This window comes from Galleria mellonella, unplaced genomic scaffold (assembly GCF_026898425.1).
Source record: "Galleria mellonella isolate WM207_F2 unplaced genomic scaffold, CSIRO_AGI_GalMel_v1 utg121, whole genome shotgun sequence".
In the NCBI taxonomy this organism is placed as follows: domain Eukaryota; kingdom Metazoa; phylum Arthropoda; class Insecta; order Lepidoptera; family Pyralidae; genus Galleria; species Galleria mellonella.
In genome coordinates, this window is record NW_026441983.1 from 1,983,007 (window position 1) to 2,008,263 (window position 25,257).

The following is a 25,257-nucleotide window of genomic DNA, read 5'->3' on the forward strand; positions in this document are numbered from 1 at the left end:
GGCGGGGTTACCATACCATTTTCACCCATCAAAAAAGAAGTGAATTCAACAACCATTAATCACGATTGTTTCCAAGAGGAACTGCCACGGAGATCAACCTGTACAATATTGCTTGCTAGTAGTGGAGCAATTAGATGCCCATTACTAACAATCCCCTCCCCCCACATAATTAAGACTGTATGCCACAAAAGAAACTTCTTTAACTGTGGCAAATTCAGTAGTTTTGATTCTAAAACGGACTTTTGTACAAAGTCTCGAAATAATATAAACATCATCATCATCATCATATCTGTCACGCCTGTCTCCCATTAGGGTAGGCAGAAACAATGGAACGCCAAATGCTTCGATTCAAACAAACCTCTTTCGCTTCCTCCACATTCATCAATCTTGTCATACACGCTCGTAATATAAACAATTTATTATAATAATGTTTTATTAACAAATCTATTTACAAAATATACAACACAAATGCCAATGCGTATCGTAATGCAGTACGTAATTCACAACAACATAATGACACTCGACACATTCGCTCTTTCAACTGTAAAATAATTTACTAGTAAACAATTCTATAATATTTAAGTCTTATAATGACCAAGTTTTTTTTTTATATTTTATTTTTTTACACAAACTTAGAATGGCAAACAAGCTGACGGCCCACTTGATGGAAAGTGGTAACCGTCGCCTATAGACATGAGCAGTACCATATACATAACAGACAACCCATGGGGGGCATCATGAGCGAAACAGTATACTCTGTTATGTCCACGGTACTGCTCATGTCTATAGGCGACGGTTACCACTTTCCATCAGGTGGGCCGTCAGCTTGTTTGCCATTCTAAGTTGTATAAAAAAAATTAAACATATTGTATTTATTATATTAACTGTATCTATTCATTTCTGTATATTTTTAAATGGCCAATTTAGAAAAACAAGTCAAACATATTTACGGTATCGTTTCTAGGATTAATAATGAAAATAGAATTTGAGCAAGCACTATTAAAAATAGTCATAATAAGTAAAGATACCAGTTATTTTGGTTTAAAAACTAAACAAACGAACCGATTTTGATAAAACTTCTGCGGGACCAATCTGTAAGTATATCCTTGAAAATAAAAAAAGAATTTTTCAAATCGGTTAAAAACTGACAGAGTTATGGGGTAACAAACATGAAAAAAATTACAACCCAATTGAGTACCTCCTGTAGGACATAGAAGCTCCGCTATTTTTAAAGTTAATTGAGAAGCAGGCATGATACCATATCTCTCAAATTGAAATTAATCTATCATTTATTTAGATATATTTTTCAAAACTTATTAAGGATCACGAACTGATCCCGAAACTAGTCGAGCTTTCTCGATGTAATGACACGTTTTTTTTTATACAACTTAGAATGGCAAACAAGCTGACGGGCCACCTGATCGAAAGTGGTAACCGTCGCCTATAGACATGAGCAGTACCATGGATATAACAGAGTATACTGTTTCGCCCATGATACCCCCCATGCGTTGCCATTCCTGAGGACTCAGGTGTTATTTCTCCGTACCCAGTAAATTCACGCCATATCCCACCCTTCAAACCGAAAGACAACCATGCGAACACAACTGCTTCGCGGTAGAAACACGAATGCGACAGAGGTACGCAAGCAAACGACTTTTGTACAAAGTCTCCCTCTGGTAAACTAAACCGGTAATGTAATGTAATGTAATGTAAGAAAGACTCTGTTTTCCGCACTTAGCCTCCCATTTGGGCCGTTGTGCGTGTGAGTCGTGGCTAGTACAGCCAACCTAGCTCCGCCCAGAAGCGCAGAAGCTTCCTGGGTTCTTCACAGGCTTCACGGAGCGACCTCACCGTTCCGAGGATTTCTAAACGTTGATGGGCCACAGCCTCACATTCCAGGATTACGTGAGCAGCCGTTTCTTCAGCGTCGAAACAGCCTCGACATAGAGGGCTGTCTGTGGCTCCTATTGTGTATAAATGTTTGTTTAATGGACAATGACCCGTTATTGTCCCTATCATTATTTTGAGGTTTTTTCTATCTAGATATAATAAACGTTTTGATAGTCGTTGATTCAACGTAGGTACGGCCAATTTTGATTGTCTGCAATCAGTAGCCTGTATCCATCTTTGGTTTTGTATGTCAGCGGATCTTTGACGAATCCACATTCGAAATTGCGAGAACGGAAGAGGAAGAAGTGGATACGGGCCTACCACCCTCGTTCCTGAGCCTCTTCTAGCCAGTTCGTCTGCGGCATCGTTACCATAAGATCCACTGTGCCCTCTTATCCATTGGAGGATAACTCGGTTATTGGAAGATATCCTATCCAGTGAATGGTGGCATTCAATTATCAATTTGTTGTTTGTCTTGTTGTTTCGTAATGCTTTTAGTACTGCTGCGCTGTCAGATAAGAATCTAATGCTAAAACCATTTATTCCTAGCTTATGTACAGCTGCAGCAGCCTCGGTTATTGCAACACATTCGCATTGGAATATTGAGCTGTGTACGCCAAGCGGTATGTGCACGTTTATATTCAGGTCTAAGGAAAAGACTCCGGCTCCTGAACCGTTCTCGGTTTTGGAGCCATCGGTGTATATGCGTAATTCATGTACACCGGATTGGTCCTTTTCCTCTTCTTGAATTTGTATTTGGTATTTTTTGTTAAATATATAATGATTATGAGTCCTGTCACACGGAGCCGCAATCAAAGGTTCATATTCGATTGCCTGGTTAAAACTAAACCGGTAGTTAGTATTATATTAAAATACAATGTCAGTTTATTAATAATAAAAATATTTCAATAGACATATAAAATTGTAAAAAAAAAAAAAAACAAACGAACATATGAAATCAGATAATTTACAATTTTCTTTTTCAATTTTGATTTTTAAATGCGAACAGACGTTGTGCGTCTTGCGACAATAAACCTATTAATTACAAATAATTTATTCTAGCAACACTACGCCGATCTATGTCTACGGTAACGTTTAAACTACATATTTGCGCGGTATAAAGTGTTTCTTTGTTATCTTCACGCCGATACCCTCGTGGGGCAGGCATAAAGAGTCGAACGACAGACAATAAAAAAAAAGATTATGGTGTAACAGTAACAAAAAAAAAATGTTTGTGCCAAGACTTTTTTTTTAAATTAAATTAATTCTATTTTCCCATTAATTTATTATGTATTTCTATCAATACTTTGAGATAATGTACAATAACTGGGCGCATTATGAAATATCTTTATCGATTTTTTAAGTATGTCTAATTAAATTTGGTACTTTATCGACGAATTCTTTTTCCCATAAAACTCGGTATTTTTCTCAATATTTTTATTATTGTACAATGACTGGGCCCATAACGGATCTTTGTAGATATTTTTAAATTCACCATAGTTTTTGAACACGTGTATTTTATTTTTGCATATTTTTATATTTATCCTTTATCCAAGGATAAAGATTTTTTTAACTACAGATTAACCTTTTATCCGCCCCAGTGTATAAGGGATTTAAAAATTTCAATGTATCAACTTTGGATGATGACGTACGTGAGTCATCTATCATTATCTATGTCTAATTGTCTAATTATTAAATTAGTATTTTTTATAAATGCATTTACAACCTGCAACCTTGTAAAACCTGTTACAATATGTTACTTGGGCCTGTTTAGACCCGGCTCGAAGGACCAATTTATTTAGGCCCTTACTAAATCCAAATTCAAATCAAATTTTTATTCAAATAAGACTTATTTACAAGCATTTTTAAATCGTAATTATTTTTTTTAATCTACTGCAGGGTTCATAAGGTTGTTATCTGTTGAGAAGAGCCCGCAAGAAACTCAACAGTTACTGTTTTAAATCACTGTTAACATTATGTGTATTTATTTAAATGTACTATGTCTAAAATTGCATGGTCGTTAAAAGCCCGTGCCTGATCGACTAGCACCATGCCACGCTTATCATTCAAGTAATCGTTTAGTGTGTAATAAGCTTTATTTAATAATAGTTTTTAATAACAGTTTTCAACATAATAAAAGCTAGATCCAAAATATCCTTCGTTGTCTTATTATATTTAATGCCTATTCCCAAGAAAGACCAACTTTCCCTTTAAAAAGAGATGGAAATTATAACTGAGCGAGATAGGATGAAGTTCAAAATTTGAATTATTAATTTAGTTGTATGCGTGAAACAAAACACATCATTTTGTGTTAGACAGAGACATACAGGGTATGTATACTTGTTAATTTATTTATTTATTACACTTCAATACACCTAAATAGTGTAAATGGCGGACTTAACACCATATGGTGTTGTCGATCAGTCATATAACACGTGACAAGGATGGATTTACGCGGATTGCCAAGGTTAGACAGAGATAGGTAACTCTATTATGTCTCTACTTGTAATGTATCTATATGAACAAGATGTCTTCATGAAAATTCTCAAATATTATTTGTTTTTTTATTTTCCCACCGTTGTAGATTTTTTTAAAATAACTTCCACGAATTTACTGTTAAAACACAGTGGCGCCATCTTCGCAGACATTGCATAAGTTTCCCTTTTTTATGGTTACGTTGTAACACAGTAGCGCCACCTTTGCACAGCTTCAAGTTCAGTTCGCTATTTATTTTATTTCTAATACTCCTCTGCCATGATCAGCGTAACGAGCGCCGTCCAGCCCGTGAATGGTCGACAGCCGCTGCCTTTACCGTCCTCGGATGAGTACTGTTCCCAAAGGTACCCAGTGCGTTTGTACTCGGAGAGAATGTTACCTGTGAAAGAGATGGCGTTATGGCATGTTACTAATGAATAAAAGGGATAGATATAGTTGTGCCGGTCAAACTGCAAATAAGATAACTCCTAGATGCCTTTGATGCCTTAGTATTTTATATACATTTTTTGTAAATTTTTGAGCTGCTTTATTGTACTTGTAAATTACATTGTTAATGCATATTTCCCACAAGAAAATTTTTTTTTTTTTTTATTAAATAACAACTTTCACCATTGTCTTGACCCACGTGATCGGGTACATTTACTGACAGGGATAAAAAGTAGCGTGCGTCCTTCTCTACCCCATATAGGACACGTATACTACATTTCATAGTGATCAGTTAAGGCGCTACAAACAAACACACTCACATTTACAATATTAGTAAGGATTTGAAAATATATGGCGGAAATAAGTAACAGAGATATCATCCGAAAATTAAGACAAAGTCTCCTGGTGTTACATACGGACGAGGTTCTGGCGGAGGCCGGCGTGCAGGGCGGCGGCGCGGGCGGCGTGCGGGCCGGCGGCGGCCGCGTAGTGGCGCAGCGCTGACAGCGCCAGGAAGTTCACGTTCACCCACACCTGGCCGCGCCAGTACGGCGGGTCGTGCTCCGTGTTGCGCTTCATGTACAGCGGCGACGACTTCGACAGCGACCTGCGGCGTCTCTTACATGTTCATGTTCTCCTGGTACTTGGTACAATAAGTAAACACTAAGTCTGATTTGTTATTTTATGTATTTTTTTTTTTTGTATTTGATACTAAGTAACTACTTGCATACTAACTTAAATCCTGTGGTTGTTCATATTTATATTTTTTTTTTATTTTTTATTTTTATTTTAATATTACTCAGGCAATCAGTAAACCTTTGAAAAAAGAGAAATGTTGACAGACTGCATCTCTAATACATTTATGTTCTCCTGGTACTTAGTTCACAACTAAACACCAAATCTGTGTTGTCATTTTACCAATTTAATGTAAAAAAACCGACGAAAACAGTTTTCAATAAGCTAAATAAGGTTATAAGAGGTTTTTTATAAATAAGTTTCTTATAAATTTATGTTCCCCTGTTGTATGATTGAAAGTATTCTTGATATTTGGCATTCTAAGTTGTACAAAAAAAAACAGTGTAACTGGTCAATGCAAACTACTGTAAATCAATAAAATAATAAATTGATGGTGTTTTTTTCTAACCTTAATCCGTATGGTGACCACAGCAAGTCAGGTTTATCCAGGTCTTGCAGGATTTTCCCTAGTTTGTCACTTTCGGGCCGCAATACTTTTAGTAACATCGGGAACAGGGATACATAACCTGTAAAGAAATGATTTCATAATTTTATTATTATATATTAGTAATTTTTTTTTATACAATTTAGAATGTCTAACAAGCTGACGGCCCACCGGATGGAAAGTGGTAAACGTCGCCTATAGACATGAGCAGTAGCATGGACATAACAGAGTATACTGTTTCGCCCATGATACCCCCCATGCGTTGCCATTCCTGAGGACTCAGGAATGACAACGCATCTTATTTTTTAAACTTGTAATATAAGTTTTTGTCAAATCAAACTACCACTTAGTTTGATTTCATAATGAGACAGGTACCAGGATCACATAAACAACAAAGACTAACCAAATGCCGAGATTAATTAACACTAATTATTTTACCTAAGACTAATTTTGTAGTGGTAGTTTGATTTCATAATGAGACAGATACTAGGATCACATAAGCAACAAAGACTCACCAAATGCCGAGGTGACAAGCTTGAGCTGCGGTGGCACGGTCACACTTCGCACTACGCGCGGCGACTCGCCAGGGTGCTTTGGCGGTTGGCGGACAAGCCGTACCCCGTCAGTATGGAGACCTAGTATTAAAAATAGCACTGTCAAACAAAATAATATAAAAAAACCTACTCTTTACCATTTAAACGAGAGAAATTTTAATTTGCCTTTTTTTAACAGCTGTGTGTGTGGCCGTTTTAATTCAAAAGGTGGGATCTAGCAATTGCAGGAAAATATCAACACACAAGAAGTACTATAGACGTCACAGTATAATCTATGTTCGGTGCATTTGTAGAGCTTGAGAAGATAATTTTAAAGTAATACACTAGATGATAACCGTCGAGATAATGATGATGATGATGATGATAAACTAAACTGAAAGGGGTGATGGTGATACAGTGGTATTATAGACGTGATGTACTAGGCGAACATAAACTCACCGTAGTCCGCGTAGGTCTGCGTGTGCGGCGACCAATGCAGCTCGTTGAGGAGTTCTTCGTCCGCAAGCTGGTCGCGGGTCACCTCGAACCTGGCGCACAGAAATACGTCAAAATAATTGAATTATCCAAGTAAATAACTACAAAAAAAAAAATTGATAGAAAAATTATTTGAGAAGCACGATTTTTTAGCCAGGTCGACCTCTTCACCGTTTCCCTGGAAACCATCGTGATTAATTTTTAATTAATTCGTCATAATGAGCTTAACCGACCTGCTTTAACCCTCACCTATCATGATTCCCTGGTACATCGCGAACATAGACAGAGAGCGGGATTACCATTATCGTCCATTAAAAAAAAACCTGTTGCCATTGTCGATGGCGAGTGGTCGGTTACCTGGTGGGGTCGCGGTGCAGCAGACGGGCGAGGTACGCCATGCTGTCGGCCGCCGCGTACAGCCAGCAGCGCAGGTCAACGTGCCGCTCCGCCTCAGACGGGTGAGACGCCCTGCGGACACAAATTTCCATTCTTATCAAACTGCACGGAAAAACACATTTTTTTTCCCTTACATTGCAAACGCTGGCTGAACCCCGCGAGATAAATCAAAATAATGTACTACAGTATTGTACACCTTAAAAATATCAACAAAAAAGTCCGCGACGGCATATGTCTATCTCTTAAGGATAACCCACAATAACCATTTTTTATCCTTTACAGTTTACGGGAAAAAATTGCTTAATTACGAAGTGATTTTAAGCAATACGGCATTTATTTTTATCCAATTAAGTGCCCTAAATACATTGTCCATTTAATATAGATCAATATGGCCTTTACAGCATGCAATTTAAATGAATATTTCCAAAGATATTAGATTTAAAATGCAGGGGCATAGCGAGTGCAGTATTGCGATCGTGCGAAGCCGGGGCGGGTCGCTAGTATGTACTGAAGAGTAAATAAATAAATAAAATAAAAGGTTGTACGCTATAAAAATCCTTAGCACAGTTCCGTACCTAGGATAGTCGTCCAAACCGGAGGCCAGGGTTTTTGGATTAAGCTGCATACCGTCATCCTCCCGACCACGCCACCGGTACGACGTGGGCTCCTCGCCCTTCTGACTGGACTGGAACCACTGGTACCAGGCCTGGAATAGACACCAGAGGGAGACTTTGTACAAAAGTCGGTTGCTTGGGTACCTCTGTCCCATTCGTGTTGCAACCGTGAAGCAGTTGTTTGCATGACTGTGTTTCGGTTTGAAGGGTGGGATATGGCAGTGAATTTACTGGGTACAGAGGAATAACATCTGAGTCCTCAGGAATGGCAACGCATAGGGGGTATCATGGGCGAAACAGTATATTCTGTTATGTCCATGGTACTGCTCATGTCTATAGGCGAAGGTTACCACAGGTTCCATCAGGTGGGTCGTCAGCTTGTTTGCCATTATATATATATATATATATATATATATATATATATATATATATATATATATATATATATATATATATATATATATATATATATATATATATATATATATATATATCAGGGGGAACAGATCGTCAGTTAAGGTCGTCAAATTTCTAAGGGGGACCGCGTGGGGGTCGACCCGACAGGGTATATTGCTAGCAATGGGCAGGCGGACATTACATTTCCATTACCATTTTCTTGAAAATAAAAAAAAAACACTTAAAGTATCAATGCCTATATGTACTAGGATAACATAACACACCTGGAGCCTGGGGAACATGCGGTCCAAGGCGGGCCGCAACGGCCCGTGTGGCTCGAACAATTCCGGCCGGCGGCGGGCTTGCCGCGCGAGTTGCATCAACAGGATGGGCGGGTTGGCGGCCGCGTTGCTTTGCACCACGAACTCTTTTGGCACTCTTGCTAACGCCTCCGCTCCTGGTACCCGATAGATTAAGCGTCAAGCGTGTGACGAGTTTATCAATAATAATTATGAATGAAATTGAGACAGATATTATGTATATATAGTTTTTAAGCCATATACCGTTGTAACTCATCAGTAGATGGCGCTGCAGCGCATCAACATTACGACGTTGAACCGTTTACCTTAAAATTTGGTGCATAACTATTTGAGCATGGAGAATATATTTGTGTCATACAGGTTGTTGTAACTCTCTCCCGAGTAGTAGGATGAGCACGCCATCCACCCTATCTTGAGAGAGGAGACCTGCTCTTACCATCAGGGGGCGGGGGGTATATCGTCTGGTTTTTGGTGGGTACACCCCCACCTTACGGGGGGATTCCCACAGTACCCATTCACCTCCCACAAGGTGTATGGGTCTGCATAAAGCATTTTCCAGACGTTAAGAAAAGAAAAAAAACAAAAGGTTGTTGTAACTCGCCAATAGATGACACTGCGGAATAATAAGGAATTACATAAAAGGAATGATAAAATACGAGTATAAAATATGAATCATATGGTTGCCTCCTTTCTTCTTATGCAAATATAATTAGTAAAAAGAGGACGAAAGATACACCTACAGTTGTTATTTTTCTCAATTCATAGCAGGTAGTAGCAAGCCGTCCCGGCGTCGTACGGGTGGACATTTTTACATTTTAAAAAGTGGCCATTAAGGCTGCACACGCGACGGAAGCTTAAAAATGGAGTAACTTCTCCCGTTTTCCCAACATTTCCCTTCACTGCTCTGCTCCTATTGATCGTAGCGCGATGAAAAGTATACTATAGCCTGCCCAGGAGTATGAAGAATAATTGTACCAAGTTTCGTTAAAATACGTCGAGTAGTTTTTGTTTATATAACGAATATACAGACAGACAGACAAAAATTTTACTGATTGCATTTTTGGTATCAGTATCGATCACTAATCACCGCCTGATAGTTATTTTGGAAATATATTTCATGTACAGAATTGACCTCTCTACAGATTTATTATAAGTATAGATATAGAAGAAAGAAATAAATAAATAAAATAAAAAAGTACCTAGTATCTGTTCGCGAGGTATCCATCCTTCCACGTTGATGAGGTCGAGCCAATGTGCCGCAATGTCCATTTGTATCTCAGGAGACCAGCTCCCGATCAGCAACCCGTGGAAACCCTCGTCCCAGAGGAACCCGCGAGGGAAGAACGATCTGGTGAAGAAGGAAGATCTCTTGTGTTATTGGAATATTGGTGAGGTACCAGGGAGTCATGATAGATGAAGATGTAGTTGTTTTGTTTTGTACAACTTAGAATGGCAGAATTCAAATTCTAAATTATCTTTATTGAAATAAACTTGTCATATCAATAGTTCTTTTTTTTTTTTATCTACTGCAGTGTTTGGAAGGTTATTAAATATAATAGTACATTACTGCAGCGGCCAGCAACTGAGACATTGATGGACGTAAGTGCAAATGTGGGCTGAGACGTAGCCGAGGCACACATACGTGAGTCCATCAATGCCTAGTTGTGGCCAAGGCTTGTATAGTAGTTTTCTCAAACAATGCGCGGAAATCAAAAACACAATCTTATTTTTTAAGTTTAATGACGAATAACGAACAATAATAAATTTTCACGCGCCATAATGTTCCTTTGTTTTTTTTTTTCAATAAACAGCTTTCTATTTGCGAGCCAGTTCGAAATTTAAATAAAACCTTTTATTAGTTACCTCCTTGGTAGCCATGCTTCGAAGTAAAAGGTCATTCTATTTTTAAATTACAGGACAGATATGAGTTTACATAGTAATTTATCTGGCCGCAAAACACGACAGATATGGATTTTCATACAACTTTTGCCGGCCGCTGCCCGCATGTATCTGGCCAGTACGGCAATTTTGATTTATCTCGAAGAAAATTGTCAAAATAATGCTCATATTTGCAAGCATGTTTGAGAAAAAATAAATTACCTGCTAGGTACAGCAGTATACAGCGGTGCCCTCCAGTACGGTACTGGTTCCCTGGTATACTGCGATCGGACGCGACCAGCGCCGTAGAAGTAACCGATGCCTCCAATCATATTGGACATGGCCGCTCTAGCGATGGCTATGTCCTCTTCCGAGTATCTGAAAATTGACTTTATGTACACGCAATAAAGATTATTTTATTGCTTAAAGTTTTAATATAATTCAAAATCTGCCTACCAAAGTGGCAACGTCGCATCTATCTGTCAATATTTTTGAATGATTATTTACAATATCTGAAAATTTACTTTATGTACACACAATAATGGTTATTATTGTTTAAAATACGTCGCTTAATTCAAGATTTGCCTACCGAAGTGGCACCGTCGCATTTATCTGTCAATATTTTTGACTGATTATTTACAATATCTGAAAATTTACTTTATGTACACACAATAAAGGTTATTATTGCTTAAAATACATTGCTTAATTCAAGATTTGCCTACCGAAGTGGCAACGTCGCATTTATCTGTCAATATCTCTAACTTATTACTTAAAAAGTGCTCTGTTTGTCCTCTATATCATCATCACCATCACAGCCGTTAACTGTTCACTGCTAAAGAAAGATCTCCCCCTATTGGAGAGTTTTGCCAGTAGTTGCCACGCTTGGCAGGTAAATTGACAGCTGCACTTAGGCTTTGGTGACATTTTAAGAGGGACGCTACTACCATCCCTTGGCCATTTTGTTTCCTTCGTTGCCTCTTACGACACCTACGGAAAAGAAAGGCGTGGCCCATTCTAGCCGAGACCACACAGCTAAATGTTAGGTCGTATTTAGTCCTCTGTGTATTGGCAGACCCCGGAAATTGGGGGAAAGGGATTGTTAGTAATAGGGACTAATAAATAGCCTCATTGCTAGCAAGTTCTGTTTACACAATACTTGTAAACATTTTTATACAACTTAGAATGGCAAACAAGCTGACGGCCCACCTGATGGAAAGTAGTAACCGTCGCCTATAGACATGAGCAGTACCATGAACAAAACAGAGTATACTGTTTCGCCCATGATATCCCCATGTGTTGCCATTCCTGAGGACTCAGGTGTTATTCCTCTGTACCCAGTAAATTCACTGCCATATCCCACCCTTCAAACCGAAACACAGCCATGCAAACACAACTGCTTCACGGCTGAAATACGAATGGGACAGAGGTACTCAAGCAATCGACTTTTGTACAAAGTCTCCCTCTGATAACATAACAAACAAACAAATAAATAAATACTAAAGCAGTTGTTAATAAGCTTCATCAACCTCATGCGATCCTAGTACTTTTCATGTGGCAATTGACTCCTATTATGAGGGGGAAGGGATTGTTAGTAATGGGGAGGTTAGCCCCCCCCCCGTTATCAATATACCTTGTCAAGACAACCTCCATGTGGTTCTACCTGGAAACCATCGTGATTAATTCTAGCCGAATTCGTTAGGATGGGCTAAATGACCTGCTTACATCCTCACCTCCTCTCCCATCGGTGCCTCGACAGCATATACCAATAGCGTAGACGGTACTACCATATCATTACCACTTAATAAAGACTCACCCTTTCGCGGCCAATTGGAACTTGTCCTCGAACTCGGCGTCGAACGAGCTCTTCTTCTGTTCTAACACCCTAGTATATTCGTCCCCCTTCAACGGGGGCGCTGGCAGATCTTCCGTCGCGTACACAACGTCAAGCACGAACGGGGTCTCGACCAGCATTTGAAATGGTACAAAGTTCACGTCCTTTTCCTGAAAGAGGGAGACAAAACATATCTTTGTTGGTTTACTCCTATACAGACCTGCATAACTGGTCACCTCAGCATGTCCATAATATACTGTGCGGGGGGAAAGGGATTGTTAGTAATGGAGACTGAGAATCCCATTGCTAGCAATATACCCAACCAGGTCGACCTCCTCGCGGTTCCGCCTGGAAACAATCATGATTAATTCCTGATGAATTCATCATGATGGGCTAACTGGCCTGTTTTCATTCTCATCTATCACCCTTCACTGGTGTTCCGCCAGCGTATCCTGTTAACGCAGGCGGGGTTACCATACCATTATTCACCCAACAAAAAAAAATTAATAGGCGCACAGTGCGATTTTAGAGGAATTTTCCCGCAAACGCTCAGGCTGTAGAATAAGCTCCCTGCCGACGTTTTCTCTAGAGACTGCACATTGTATATTAAGTTTAATGATGCATGATAATGGAATGGTAACCCCGCCTGCGCTATCGGTATACACTGGCAGAGTACCAGGGACACATGATAGGTGCGGATGAAAAGGCAGATCAGTTAGCCCATCGTGACTAATGCAACAAGTATTAGTTACAATGGTTTCCAGGGGAAACCGCGTGGAGGTCGACCTGACAGGGTTTGCTAACAACGGGAGCATTCGTCTCCATTACTAACAATATCTTCCCCCCCCCCCCCTAATATATTAAAGTTCCTTTAATGTTCCACGCGCACGTGACACCTCTAGTGTTGCAGGCGTCCATAGGCTATAGTGGCCGTTTACCATCAGACGGGCTGTATGCTTGTTTGCCACTTTTATGGTATAAAAAAAAATTAAATAACGTTTATAAATATATTTAATTATATAAAAATACCTCATCATTGAGCTCGGCGTCTGGAGACAACACAGCGAGCCGCCCGAATGTCGAGTGACGCTCAACTTTCAGAAGAGAATACAGCTTCTCCTTGAGAAGATGCAGCCCTGGTGCGTACGCTTCTGAGTACGACGTGTGGAGCAATCTACCTGGATATACATATATATATGTTTATATATACATATATGTTTTTTTATACAACTTAGAATGGCAAACAAGCTGACGGCCCACCTGATGGAAAGTGGTAACCGTCGCTATAGACATGAGCAGTACTATGGACATAACAGAGTATACTGTTTCGCCAATGATACCCCCCATGCGTTGCCACTCATGAGGACTCTGGTGTTACCTGTACCCTGTAAATTCACTGCCATATCCCACCGTTCAAACCGAAACACAGCCATGCAAACACAACTGCTTCACGGTTGAAACACGAATGGAACAGAGGTACCCAAGCAATCGACTTTTGTACAAAGTCTCCCTCTGGTAAATACTTACCTTTATAAGGCACAAAAGTAACTCTAAAATTGCGTAGCTGCGGCGTGTGGCCCAGTATGGCGCCGTGCTCCACCCACAGCCGAGAGTGAGGAGCCGCCGGCCCGAGAGACTCGTCCAGCGCTCCATACCAGATCAGCATGAAGGGAACCTTCGCGTTGCCCTGCAAATGGAAAGAATCCATTTTTTCTTTTTTTTTTAATAGATGACAATGGAATGGTGACCCCACCCGCGTTATTGTTATACGCTAGCGGGGCACCAGTGAGGGATGATAGGTGAGAATGAAAAAAGGCAGGTCAGTCGGTCCATCGTGATGAATACACTTGTAATTTAGCACGATGGTTTCCAGGGGGCACCACGGGCAGGTCGACCTGGTTGGGTATATCGCTAGCAATAGAGCTCTTAGTCTCCGTTACTAACAATCCCTTCCCCCATGGAAAGAATTCATTAAAAATAATTTTGCCGTACGGTCCCGGCATAGAATAGGCCACCCCTTCCTTTCTCGTGGGTGTCGTAAGAGGCAACTAAAGGAAGGCGAGGGATGGGCAGCAGCATCCCTCTTAAAACATCTCTAAAGCCTGACTGCGGTCGCCAATTCGTCTGCCCTTGGCAGCAACTAATTTCGTAGCAAATAATCCCGTAAGGGCGAGGTGTTATGTCCAGCAGCGAACCGTCCGTTTACTATCGGGCCGTATGCTTGTTTGCCACCTCAGTGGTATAAAAAAAGTAATTATTAGCAATATACTCTATCAAGTCGACCTCCACGTGGTCTCCCCTGGAGACCATCGAGCTGAATTCCAGCTGCATTCATCACGATGGGTTGACTGGCTTGCCTTTTCATTCTCACCTATCATCTCTTACTGATGCCTCGCCAGCGTATACCGATAGCGCAGACGGGGCCACCGTTCCATTAGCATTCATTAAAAAAAGCATAGTTGTGCGTGAAAGTGAGAGTGTCTTGAAAACTGATGATGAAAGACTCACATTGGCAGTAACATTGATCCTCACAGTCCAGTGACCGCCGTGTTCACCGCCCGGGGTTTTCACAAACGAGGTAGTGATATTGTGCGGCTGATCCACCATCAGCTGCTCCCCGAACGTGACCCCGTCGTGCCGCAGCCACCCGTACGAGGCCAGATTGTCGTTCTGATCACACCAATGCCTGGAAAACCGGGGAGAAAAGGGATTGTTAGTAATGGAGACTGAGAATCCCATTGTTAGCAATATACCCAACCCGGTTGACCTCCTCGCGGTTCCCCCTGGAAACTATCATGGTTAATTCCTGATAAATTCATCATGATGTGCTAACTGGTCTGTATGCATTCTCATCTATCACCCTTCACTGGCGCTCTGCCAGCGTATCTTGTTAGCGCAGGCGGGGTAACCATACCATTTTCATCCAATATATAAAAAAAAACCTAGAACTGCAGGGAGGGAAGGGATTGTTAGTAATGCGGACTGCGAATCTCATTGCTAACAATATACCCTGTCAGGTCGACTTCCATATGGTCCCCCTGGAAACCATAGTGCTTCAGCACTATGGTTTCCTGGAATTCATTCCAGGTATATTCAACATGATAGGCTAACTGACTTGCATTTTGCAAGCAGCATTGCAGAAGCTTCCTGGGTTCTTCACAGGCCTCACGGAGCGACCTCACCGTTCCGAGGATTTCTAAACATTGATGGGCCACAGCCTCACATTCCTGGATTACGTGAGCAGCCGTTTCTTTGGCGTCAAAACAGCCTCGACATAGAGGGCTGTCTGTGGCTCAAATAGGCTATAAACAATTGAATTCTTTGCTACTACGGTTAGTAAAAGGTCCTTACCTAATACCCTTGTGTGAAGCAGCACTCAATTCGTACCACATAAGTCCAAAAACAGGGGACCTCGGCTCACGGCTCTTCATCCCCATATAGACACCAGGTCTGTACGTACCCCAATAGCGTTCAGGTACTGATAGACCCGAATCACTAACCACCTGAAAACCATGGTCAATAAAATTAAAAAAATATATATTAATTAATTAAATTACCCGAGGGAGACTGAACAAAAGTCATTTGCTTGGGTACCTCTATCCCATTTGTGTTTCTGCCATGCAGCAATTGTGGTTGCATGGCTGTGTTTCAGTTTGAAGGGTGGGATATGGCAGTAAAATGACAGGGTACAGAGGAATAACACCTGAGTCCTCAGGAACAGCAAAGCATGAAAGGTATCATTGGGTGACACAGCTACTCTGTTATACTGTCTTACTACTACTTGTCTACTACACTGTCTTTTCATAACTATAAGGTGTGAGATGTGTACCACCCACCCGATGGGAAGTGACAACCAGCAAGGTTACCCCTTCCCATCAGGTGGGCCATTTGCTTGTTTGTCATTCCAAGCTGCATAAAAAAAATTAAGTCATTTCTCTTAAAAATTTTATTCAGGCAATAGTTAAATTATTAAAATTTAAAAAATTAATAGAACCTTGTGAATCAAATTCTCCAGTAATGATATTTTAACTGTAAGGTACCAGGACAACATAAGCAATACAAAAGCTAGCTGAAAATGGATTAAAAAACATTTTGACCAAAAGGTACATAAACCTGTTCCATAGATTGCCAAACCTGAGCATTTGGGATTCTTTAGGTATTCTATGCATAGTGCATTACCTGCTGGTGAGCGTAGATCTAATTTCGCCTTAACTTAAGTTTCTTGTGAGTATATTCACTCCATTTATGCACAATTGCATTATAATCACAAAATAGATTTATTTCTGATAATGCTCTTCTGTCCTAAACTTATAAACTCGAATTAATTGCCATGCCCCCCATAAATATCAAATTGCCCCCTGTGGGGCGTGGGCCCCACGTTAGGAAATACCGGTATAAAGGAAACAAGCTCACCTTCTCATCGTCAAAGGGAGTGTTCACTCTCGTTTCCAAGTATCCAAGTGTGCCCACGTACACGGCTATCATAAAGCATGTGAAGCCTACGATGGTCTTCCATAGAGACAAGATCTTGAATGTCTTTTTGGTTATAGAACTCTCACTGCTGCCAGAACTACTGCTTGTGTCGTTGTTGTTACCGTGTTTCTGGTGTGCATTGCCAATTTTCCTATGTCTAACCATTCTATTTAAAATCCCTACTCTCTAACCTATGTTTATTTATGGGTAATTGACACGTTTCATGTGAATTATTATGATAAATTCGAATTATTTAGCAATTGGGGTTCAGTTTTGGAGATGCAACTGCAAACGTCAATACTTTTTACGTGCGAATTTTGACAATCGTTGACAGCCATTTATTGACATAACTCGTTCAAAAATTACAACGATAAGTGTTCAAAAATCCAGAATCATCAATTATTACTTTTTTTTTTTGATGGGTGAAAATGAAATGGTAATCCCGCCTGCGTTAACGGGATACGCTGGCGGAGCACCAGTGAAGGGTGATAGATGAGAATGAAAACAGGCCAGTTAGTCCATCATGATGAATTCATCAGGAATTAACCATGATAGTTTCCAGAGGGAATCACGAAAAGGTCGACTTGGTTGGGTATATTGCTAGCAATGGGATTTTTAGTCGTCATTACTAACAATTCCTTTCCCCTCAATTATTACTCTACACAAAAATAATTTAGTTATAATAATAATAATAACAAATCCAATAAAAAATAATGTAGTATAACTAATTTACTTCTCTTATAATAATTCAGTTATGACAAATTTACAAATTGAATTACAGACTGTCATTAATGAAATACGTATTACTTTAAATTGTTACAGGATATAAAAATAATTCTGCAGTTTTAGTATCGATTTTCTTATATTTAATCTGAACATTTAATAATTGATTTGCCTTCACAATGTTATTAGGAATTATTTGATCATCACCATCTTCCTACCCTTATCCCAATTATTATTTAGGGTCAGCGTAATATATTTTTATTCATATTGCTAAAGCATTTGCCTTATAGTTCTACGACCAGCCTGACGTCAACCCTCTTTGGGGATGCATTTGTTGGTGGTTCCTCCCACCTACAGTTAGGGATTATTTGATATTTTATAAATATACTTTTATGATAAAACGTAATCAAAAATTTATATACAAAGTTGAGAAATGTAAACTCATTTACAAAGTAAAGAATATCTTATACCTATATATCTTAGAAATAATTTTATTTGTAGTACACAATATGTATTATATTTAAAAAGAAATGCGATGTTCGTCTTAGAAATGTACCCGCGAAACAATACAATAATCAATATTTATCTAAAACTAACTCAATGATATATGAAAAAAGTAATATATGAAAAATAATGGCCATTAAGTGTATAATAATTTACCAAATAATCTAAAAGAAGTATAAAATACTAAATTAAAATTGTTATTTTAAAAAAAAACGTTGCTTGAAAATGCTTTGTACAATTTAAATAAATTCCACAGTTGAATTCTTTACTTCTTGACATTACTTTTTATATTGACATTATAAATCAAGTCTCAAATAATGTGTTTTTTTGAAAAAAATGATGGTTTTATTAACTTCTGAGCATTATTATTGACAATTTTGCTGTAGTTTTCAATAGGTACCTCACTGGTACCTAAAAAGTGTATACCGATAGCGCAGGCGGGATTACCATACCATTTTCACCCATAAAAAAATCTCCGTTCTGCTATGTTTTGCTCTCTTCTGTTCTATACAGTGAAGCCAAATAATAGCCAAACCTCATATTGTCCAATATGAGGTTTGGCTTTAACTGGGCAAATGCCAGTAAGGCATATACTACACAAGATGGGTCTATCTTCGGACACACTGTGCAGACTGTGCGGGGAGAAATCGGAATCCATGGAACACTTGATGTGCAACTGCGATTCGTTGGCAAGTATGCGTATGAGTCTACTGGGAACGGCTTATCCGGAGCCAGGGGACTACAGATATCTTAAACCGCGGGATATCGTTCAGGTAATATATAGGCTATCCAAACAAATCTTCGCTCTATATTTTTTTATACCACTGAGGTGGCAAACATAAATACGGCCCACCTGATGGTAAATGGTTACCGTAGCCTATGAACGCCTGCAATACCAGAGGTATTGCGCGCGCGTTGCCGACCCTGAAGAAACCTCTTTACCCCCCTTTTGAAGAACCCAATACTGTAGTCTCTTGGGAAAACCTCGGCAGGGAGCTCATTCCACAACCTGATTACCTTTATATAATATTAGTATTGATATATTTTTTTTTATACGACTGAGGTGGCTATTACCGTGTGGTCCCGGCGTAGAATGGGCCACCGGTTCCTTTCCAATGGATGTCGTAAGAGGCGACTAAGGGAGAGCGAGGAATGAACAGCAGCGTCCCTCTTAAAACATCTTTAAAGCCTAACTATGGTTGCCAATCCGTCTGTATTGCAAAATATGGCAATTCAGTAATTGGATAGTTCCAAAATCCCCCAAGGGGGAGGCTTATGTCCAGCAGTGAACAGTTAAAGGATGAAGATGAAGCGGAAACCGTGCATACGTAAGTGGTTACCGTAGTCTATGAACGCCTGTAAAACCGAGAGCATTACGCGTTCTTTACCGACATTGAAGAAACCTCTTTATCCCATTTTTGAAGAACCTTTACCGTCCTTGAAACCTTTTTATCCCATTTTTGAAGAACCCTATGCTGTAGTCTCTTCCAAAAAACCTCAACATAGAGCTCATACCATAATTTGAACATTCGTGGGAGGAAACATCTCTGAAACTGTGCTGTACGCGACCATGTAGGCTCTAAGGTATGGGCGAGAACTCCCTGTCGATGGCGAGCTGTACAATGGTCGAGCTATTAATAATACTAATTTATGTATTTGTTGTTAAGCGTGTTGAGTCTCCCATCCGGGAAATAGATATCGGCGAGCCGCACGCATGCTAAAGGTAAAGGAGTTAAGGGGCCGCCTTAAAATCAGCGCTATATAGGTATTTCTCGCTGGAGCTGTACATATTATATATACTCGTAGCAACAGCAAAGAGGGTTGACGTCAGGCAGGCGGCCGGCCGTAAGACTAGAAGCCAAATCTTTTTGTAATATGGATAGAGAAACATATTACGCCGACCCCAAATAATAATTAATTAGCACACCTGCAATGCTGTTGGTGTTGCGGGTGATCATGGGCGGCGGTAGGCACTTACCATCAGGTGAGCCGCGTGCTAGTTTGCCCCGTGTGTTGTAAAAAAAAATGGGATAAGGGTAGGATGATGGTGATGGGTCAGATCCTCATAACTAACAATAATCTCCCCCCCCCCCCCACCGCAAAAAATGTCCTAGTATGTATATTAATTTTCAAAGTTCTCTATGTTTGTTTTGAATGTTGTGCAGAAGAAACGAGTAAAACCTCCAAAGGGGGAGGCCTATAATCAACAGTGGATAGTTACCGGCTGACAGAATGATGATGAATTGTGTATAACAGAAAAAATATAGTATTTAGATAGATAGATAGATAACCTTTATCACCAGTATCAAAAAAAGAGGGAGTCTTTGTACAAAAGTCGATTGCTTGGGTACCTCTGTCCTATTCGTGTTTCAACCGTGAAACAGTTGTGTTTGCATGGCTGTGTTTTGGTATGAAGGGTGGGATATGGCAGTGAATTTACAGGGTACAGAGGAATAACACCCGAGTCCTCAGGAATGGCAACGCATGGGGGGTGTCATGGGCGAAACAGTATGTCCATGGTACTGCTCATGTCTATAGGCGACGGTTACCACTTTCCATCAGGTGGGCCGTCGACTTCGTTTGCCATTCTAAGTTGTGTAAAAAAAATGTAGCAGGTATACCTTTTCAGATAAAGAAAAGAATATTCCAATTCGATTCACAACTGACGACAGTTATGAGGTAACAAACATAAAAAAAAGACGACTGAATCAAGAACTTGAGATTTTAGTGTCGGCTAGAATGATGCACGACATTTTCGTTTAAAACCATTACAATGTTGTTTAATAAACATTCAATTTCTTTTTAAACTTTCGCGTTGTTTACGCACATTTCAAACTAGCTTGTTTCCCGCTTAAATCTGTATACAGAATATCTTAAACCTACCTTCATAAAGTTGCAGCCAATACAACTGATCGGTTATTTTATAGCATTTCATATGTGACTCTTTAGATTGATATAACTTTTTTATTTATGAACCGATTGAAATAAAACAAACACTAAATGCTAAGAGGAACAAACCGAGGGGAAAGAGATTGTTAGCAATGGAGTTTGACAGCCCCATTGCTAGCAATATGCCCTATTACGTCGACCTCCACGTGGTTCGCCCTGGAATCTATCGTGAATAATTCTTGTTGACGTCGTGTTCGTCACGATGGACTGTCTTCATCCTCACCTATCATGTGTCCCTGGTACTCCGCCGGTGTATACCGATAGCGCGGATGGGGTTACCGTCCCATTATCACTCTTTAAAAAGAAAGTGGGGCAAACCGAAACGCACTAGTGAAAACCGCATTCAAATCGGTTACACTGTTTCTGAGATTAGCGTGCACAAACAGACAAATCTAAAAATCTTTATTTTGAGTTTTATAAGTTTTTTCTTATATATGTTTCCCATGTACAGACAGCGATCAGTTAAGACTTTATTATGTGTGTGGATTGAGCAGTATTTCCACCGCAGCCGTGCAAGAGTCTCGCACGAGGGACACGACAAGGAACGAGATGTTACGCGACATGGAGCGGCGCGCACGGGACGACACCGAAGCGTGTATCGACGCCAAAGACATTGTTGAAGCAGGTAAATGTTTAGCCTATCCTACTGATATTGTAAACCGTGTGGTCCCGACATTGAATGGGCCACCCCTACCTTTTCCATGGGCGTCGTAAAAGCTAAGGGAACATAACGGTCGAGGAATGGGCAGCAAATGGGGATTTTAATTAATGAGCATTATCAGTGCATAGTATAAAACAAAGTCCCGCTCTCTGTCTGTTCGTATTAATGCTTAGATCTTTAAAACTACGCAACTGATTTTGATGCGGTTTTTTTTAATAGATAGAGCGATTCAAGAGGAAGGTTTATATGTATAATACATGCATAATATTGTAGAGGAACACACACGATTTTATTATATTATATGTATTGATAATTGATAAACTGTAATTATTTTAAAGTTAAAAGAAAAGAAAATAAGGGGGGAAATGTGAGGAATGGTTTTTTTTCTCATATTTTCGATTATAAATAAAAAAAAAACGTGACATAAAAATAAATAAAAAAACAATTTTAAAATGTACAAATGAAGTCCTTTCATATAATACTATAAATACTATATTTCAATCTGTATTTATGTTACTGTATTTCACTTGAATTATTCACTTGTCATTGTATATTTTTATTTCTGGCGCAATAAATAGTTAAATAAATAAATAAATAATACCTCATTTGGGTTAGTAGGTCTTTGAAATTTTGAGTATCCGTTTTAGATTCTCTAGCAAAGAAAATTAAAATATTTTACCAAATAATTTCATTGCATTATGTGCAAATATTGGCCGTGTGGTCCCGGCTCTATGCCGGGGCTATAGACAACCGTGGGGGTAAAGGGATTGCCAGTAATGGGGTCTAACTGAGCCATTGCCAGCAATTCCCTATTAGGTTGATTTCCTCGCGGTTTCCCCAAATCATCGTGGTTATTTCTACTGGAACTCGTCACGATGGGCTAACTGATCTGCCTTCTTTCTCTCAACACTCTTTGGAATCAACTTCCAGCAGCAGTATTTCCGAACCGATACGACTACATAACCTTTAAGAAAAGAGCATATTCCCTTTTAAAAGGCCGGCAGCACACCTGCAATGCCGTTGGTGTTGTGGGTGATCATGGGCGGCGGTAGTCATTTACCATCAGGTGAGCCGCATGCTCGTTTGCCCACTGTGTTGTAAAAAAATCCCTACCTTATCCCTTACTGGTGGGGATCCCTCACAGGCGGGGGGCTACTACGAGGTTTGTCCGGAAAGTACGTATAAAAGTTTTTTAAAAATTTTATTTTACAATTATTCAGGTAAATCAATTTTATCCCCTTCAAAGTACTCCCCCTGTGACATAATGCACTTGTGCCAACGCCGTTTCCACTGTGAGAAGGTTCCTTGAAAGTCCTCTGGTTGTAGGTTTCTCAGCTGCCCCGTCGTAGCTTTTTTTATCTCATTTATGTCCCCCAAATGCCGCCCCCGAAGTACCAATTTGGTTTTTGGGAACAAGAAGAAGTCACACGGGGCCAAATCCGGCGAATAGGGGGGTGTTCGGTCACCGTAATGGAATTTTTACTCAAAAACTCACGGACAACAAGAGAGGTGTGGGCAGGGGCATTGTCGTGGTGAAGAATCCAACGCCCCTCTCGCGCCAATTCTGGACGAACTCGTGCCACACGAGCTTTGAGGCGTCTGAGCACATCGACGTAGAATTTTCCATCAACTGTCTGGCCTGGAGGGACGAATTCTTGATGGACAATCCCCCGAACATCGAACTCTTTCTCGGCCCTCTCTGAATCTTTTTAGCCACTTGTGGACGGTTGGTTCCTTCACAGCATCATCCCCATAAACTGTTCTGAGATCGGCAAAAATTTCACGGCCATTCTTGCCGAGTTTCGAGAGAAACTTGATTACGACGCGCTGCTCTTCAACGGAAGCGGGCTCCATGCCGACGGGGTTTCGTTAAGAGGTAACTTCACAGATGGCGTGACAAGCCAGTTCGCACCGCACGGCGGTCAGACCAGAACTGAAGCATTGTTAGGGACATAAGGAAGGGGTCCTGCGCTTACCTGGCCTCCCCACTCCTCTTTCTCGCATTCCAGAACACTTTTATACGAACTTTCCGGACAGACCTCGTATTACATTTTCATCCATTAAAAAAAAAAAAAAAAAAAAACTATTAACCTAGGAGTACTGATAGAGATATCAGATAGATAATCATTTATCATTGAAGTAGATAAATATGATATTCATAAAAAATCGCCAGTCATTGGGGTCGATTCTGAAGCACCACGCCTCGAAACTTATCTCCTAGGTATCTTAATATTTTAATTTAATACTTTCCCAAAATTACTGTTTTATAGATTATAATAAAGTGAATTTATAACAATGTTGACATATATCTGTTAGAAATTTAATTAATATTAATCCTTAACATTAATTAAATTAAAATGTTAATATTAGAAATAGGCTTAGATAGGCGCTTCAGAATTGACCCCAACAGATTAGTAAATAAGGTAAAAAGTAAGTCAATAGATTCAAAGTTAGGAATTCATAAAATTTATTACTAACAAATATTACTTACAGTGTACTAATAAACAAAAATAACAATTATGGGACCAATAATCCACATTATTAACAATTCCTTCAGCCCAAAGTACGACGACACCATACGAGTATTTATAAAGTATGTACTTATGTAGTCAAATGAGAAACTTATTATTTCTATTTGATAAAAGTAAACATTTTATAATAATATAAGTTCTATAATATTTAGATTTAACATAATTAATAATGCTTCGTTAATTAAATTAATGTTAGAAAGTAAAGTAATTTGATTTTTTTTTTGTTATTCTAATAAATTTTTCCACCTATACATGGAAAGCTACATTATGAGCGAATAAAATATGTTGTATATTAATTAAAAAAAAACCGAGCAAAGCCGGGACCATTCACTAATTTATCAATAAAATGGTTTCAAATAAAAACAATGTCGGTCTGTGTGTGCATACAAGATTATTGGTGGTTGACTTGACAGGCGCATCGTCGCAATGACACTAAGCGGAAAAAGCGCTTGACAAATTAATTTTTCTAATGGATTATAATTAAGTACAGTTTTAAACTTTTTATTTTATAAAAAGGAAGAGGTTTGAAATTAGATTATCTAACACGTATATACTTAAATATTTTATAGTACATTACTACAGCAGCCAGCAACTTAAGCACTGATAGATGAACGTGCAATGTGGGCCGAGGCCTAGCCGAGGCACACATACGTGAATCCATCAATGCCTTGTTATGGCCAAGGCTTGTATAGTACTTTTCTCAAACAATGCGCGGAAATCAAAAACACAATTTTACTTTTTAAGTTCAATGACCAATAACGAACAATAATAATTTTTCACACGTCATATTCATGTTCTTTTGTTTTTTTTTTCAATAAACATCCTTATTTCATAAATATGCAGTTCTATATTCAGCTAATATTAAGTATGCCAATAATATGAATATAGTTTTTTTTATAAAGTTACTGATTAATTTTACAATAAATAAATAAATTTACAATAAATAAATTTGCACATACCA

The 25,257-nt window shown here is 39.4% G+C and overlaps 1 protein-coding gene across 1 annotated transcript; it reads right to left on the reverse strand.

The window, feature by feature from the left end:
• Positions 1-415: 415 nt before the first annotated feature.
• Positions 416-17,250, reverse strand: LOC113510036 (mannosyl-oligosaccharide glucosidase). Its single transcript, XM_052898723.1, has 16 exons — positions 16,869-17,250; positions 15,807-15,958; positions 14,964-15,141; positions 13,983-14,142; positions 13,485-13,633; positions 12,438-12,625; positions 10,847-11,002; positions 9,946-10,094; positions 8,711-8,883; positions 7,992-8,122; positions 7,378-7,488; positions 6,985-7,073; positions 6,508-6,627; positions 5,957-6,074; positions 5,229-5,419; positions 416-4,765 (listed from the first exon to the last, which is right to left on the reverse strand). The coding sequence occupies exons 1-16, from the start codon at positions 17,091-17,093 to the stop codon at positions 4,629-4,631; spliced, it is 2,427 nt and encodes an 808-aa protein (XP_052754683.1). The 5' UTR covers positions 17,094-17,250; the 3' UTR covers positions 416-4,628.
• Between the last annotated feature and the right edge of the window lie 8,007 nt (positions 17,251-25,257).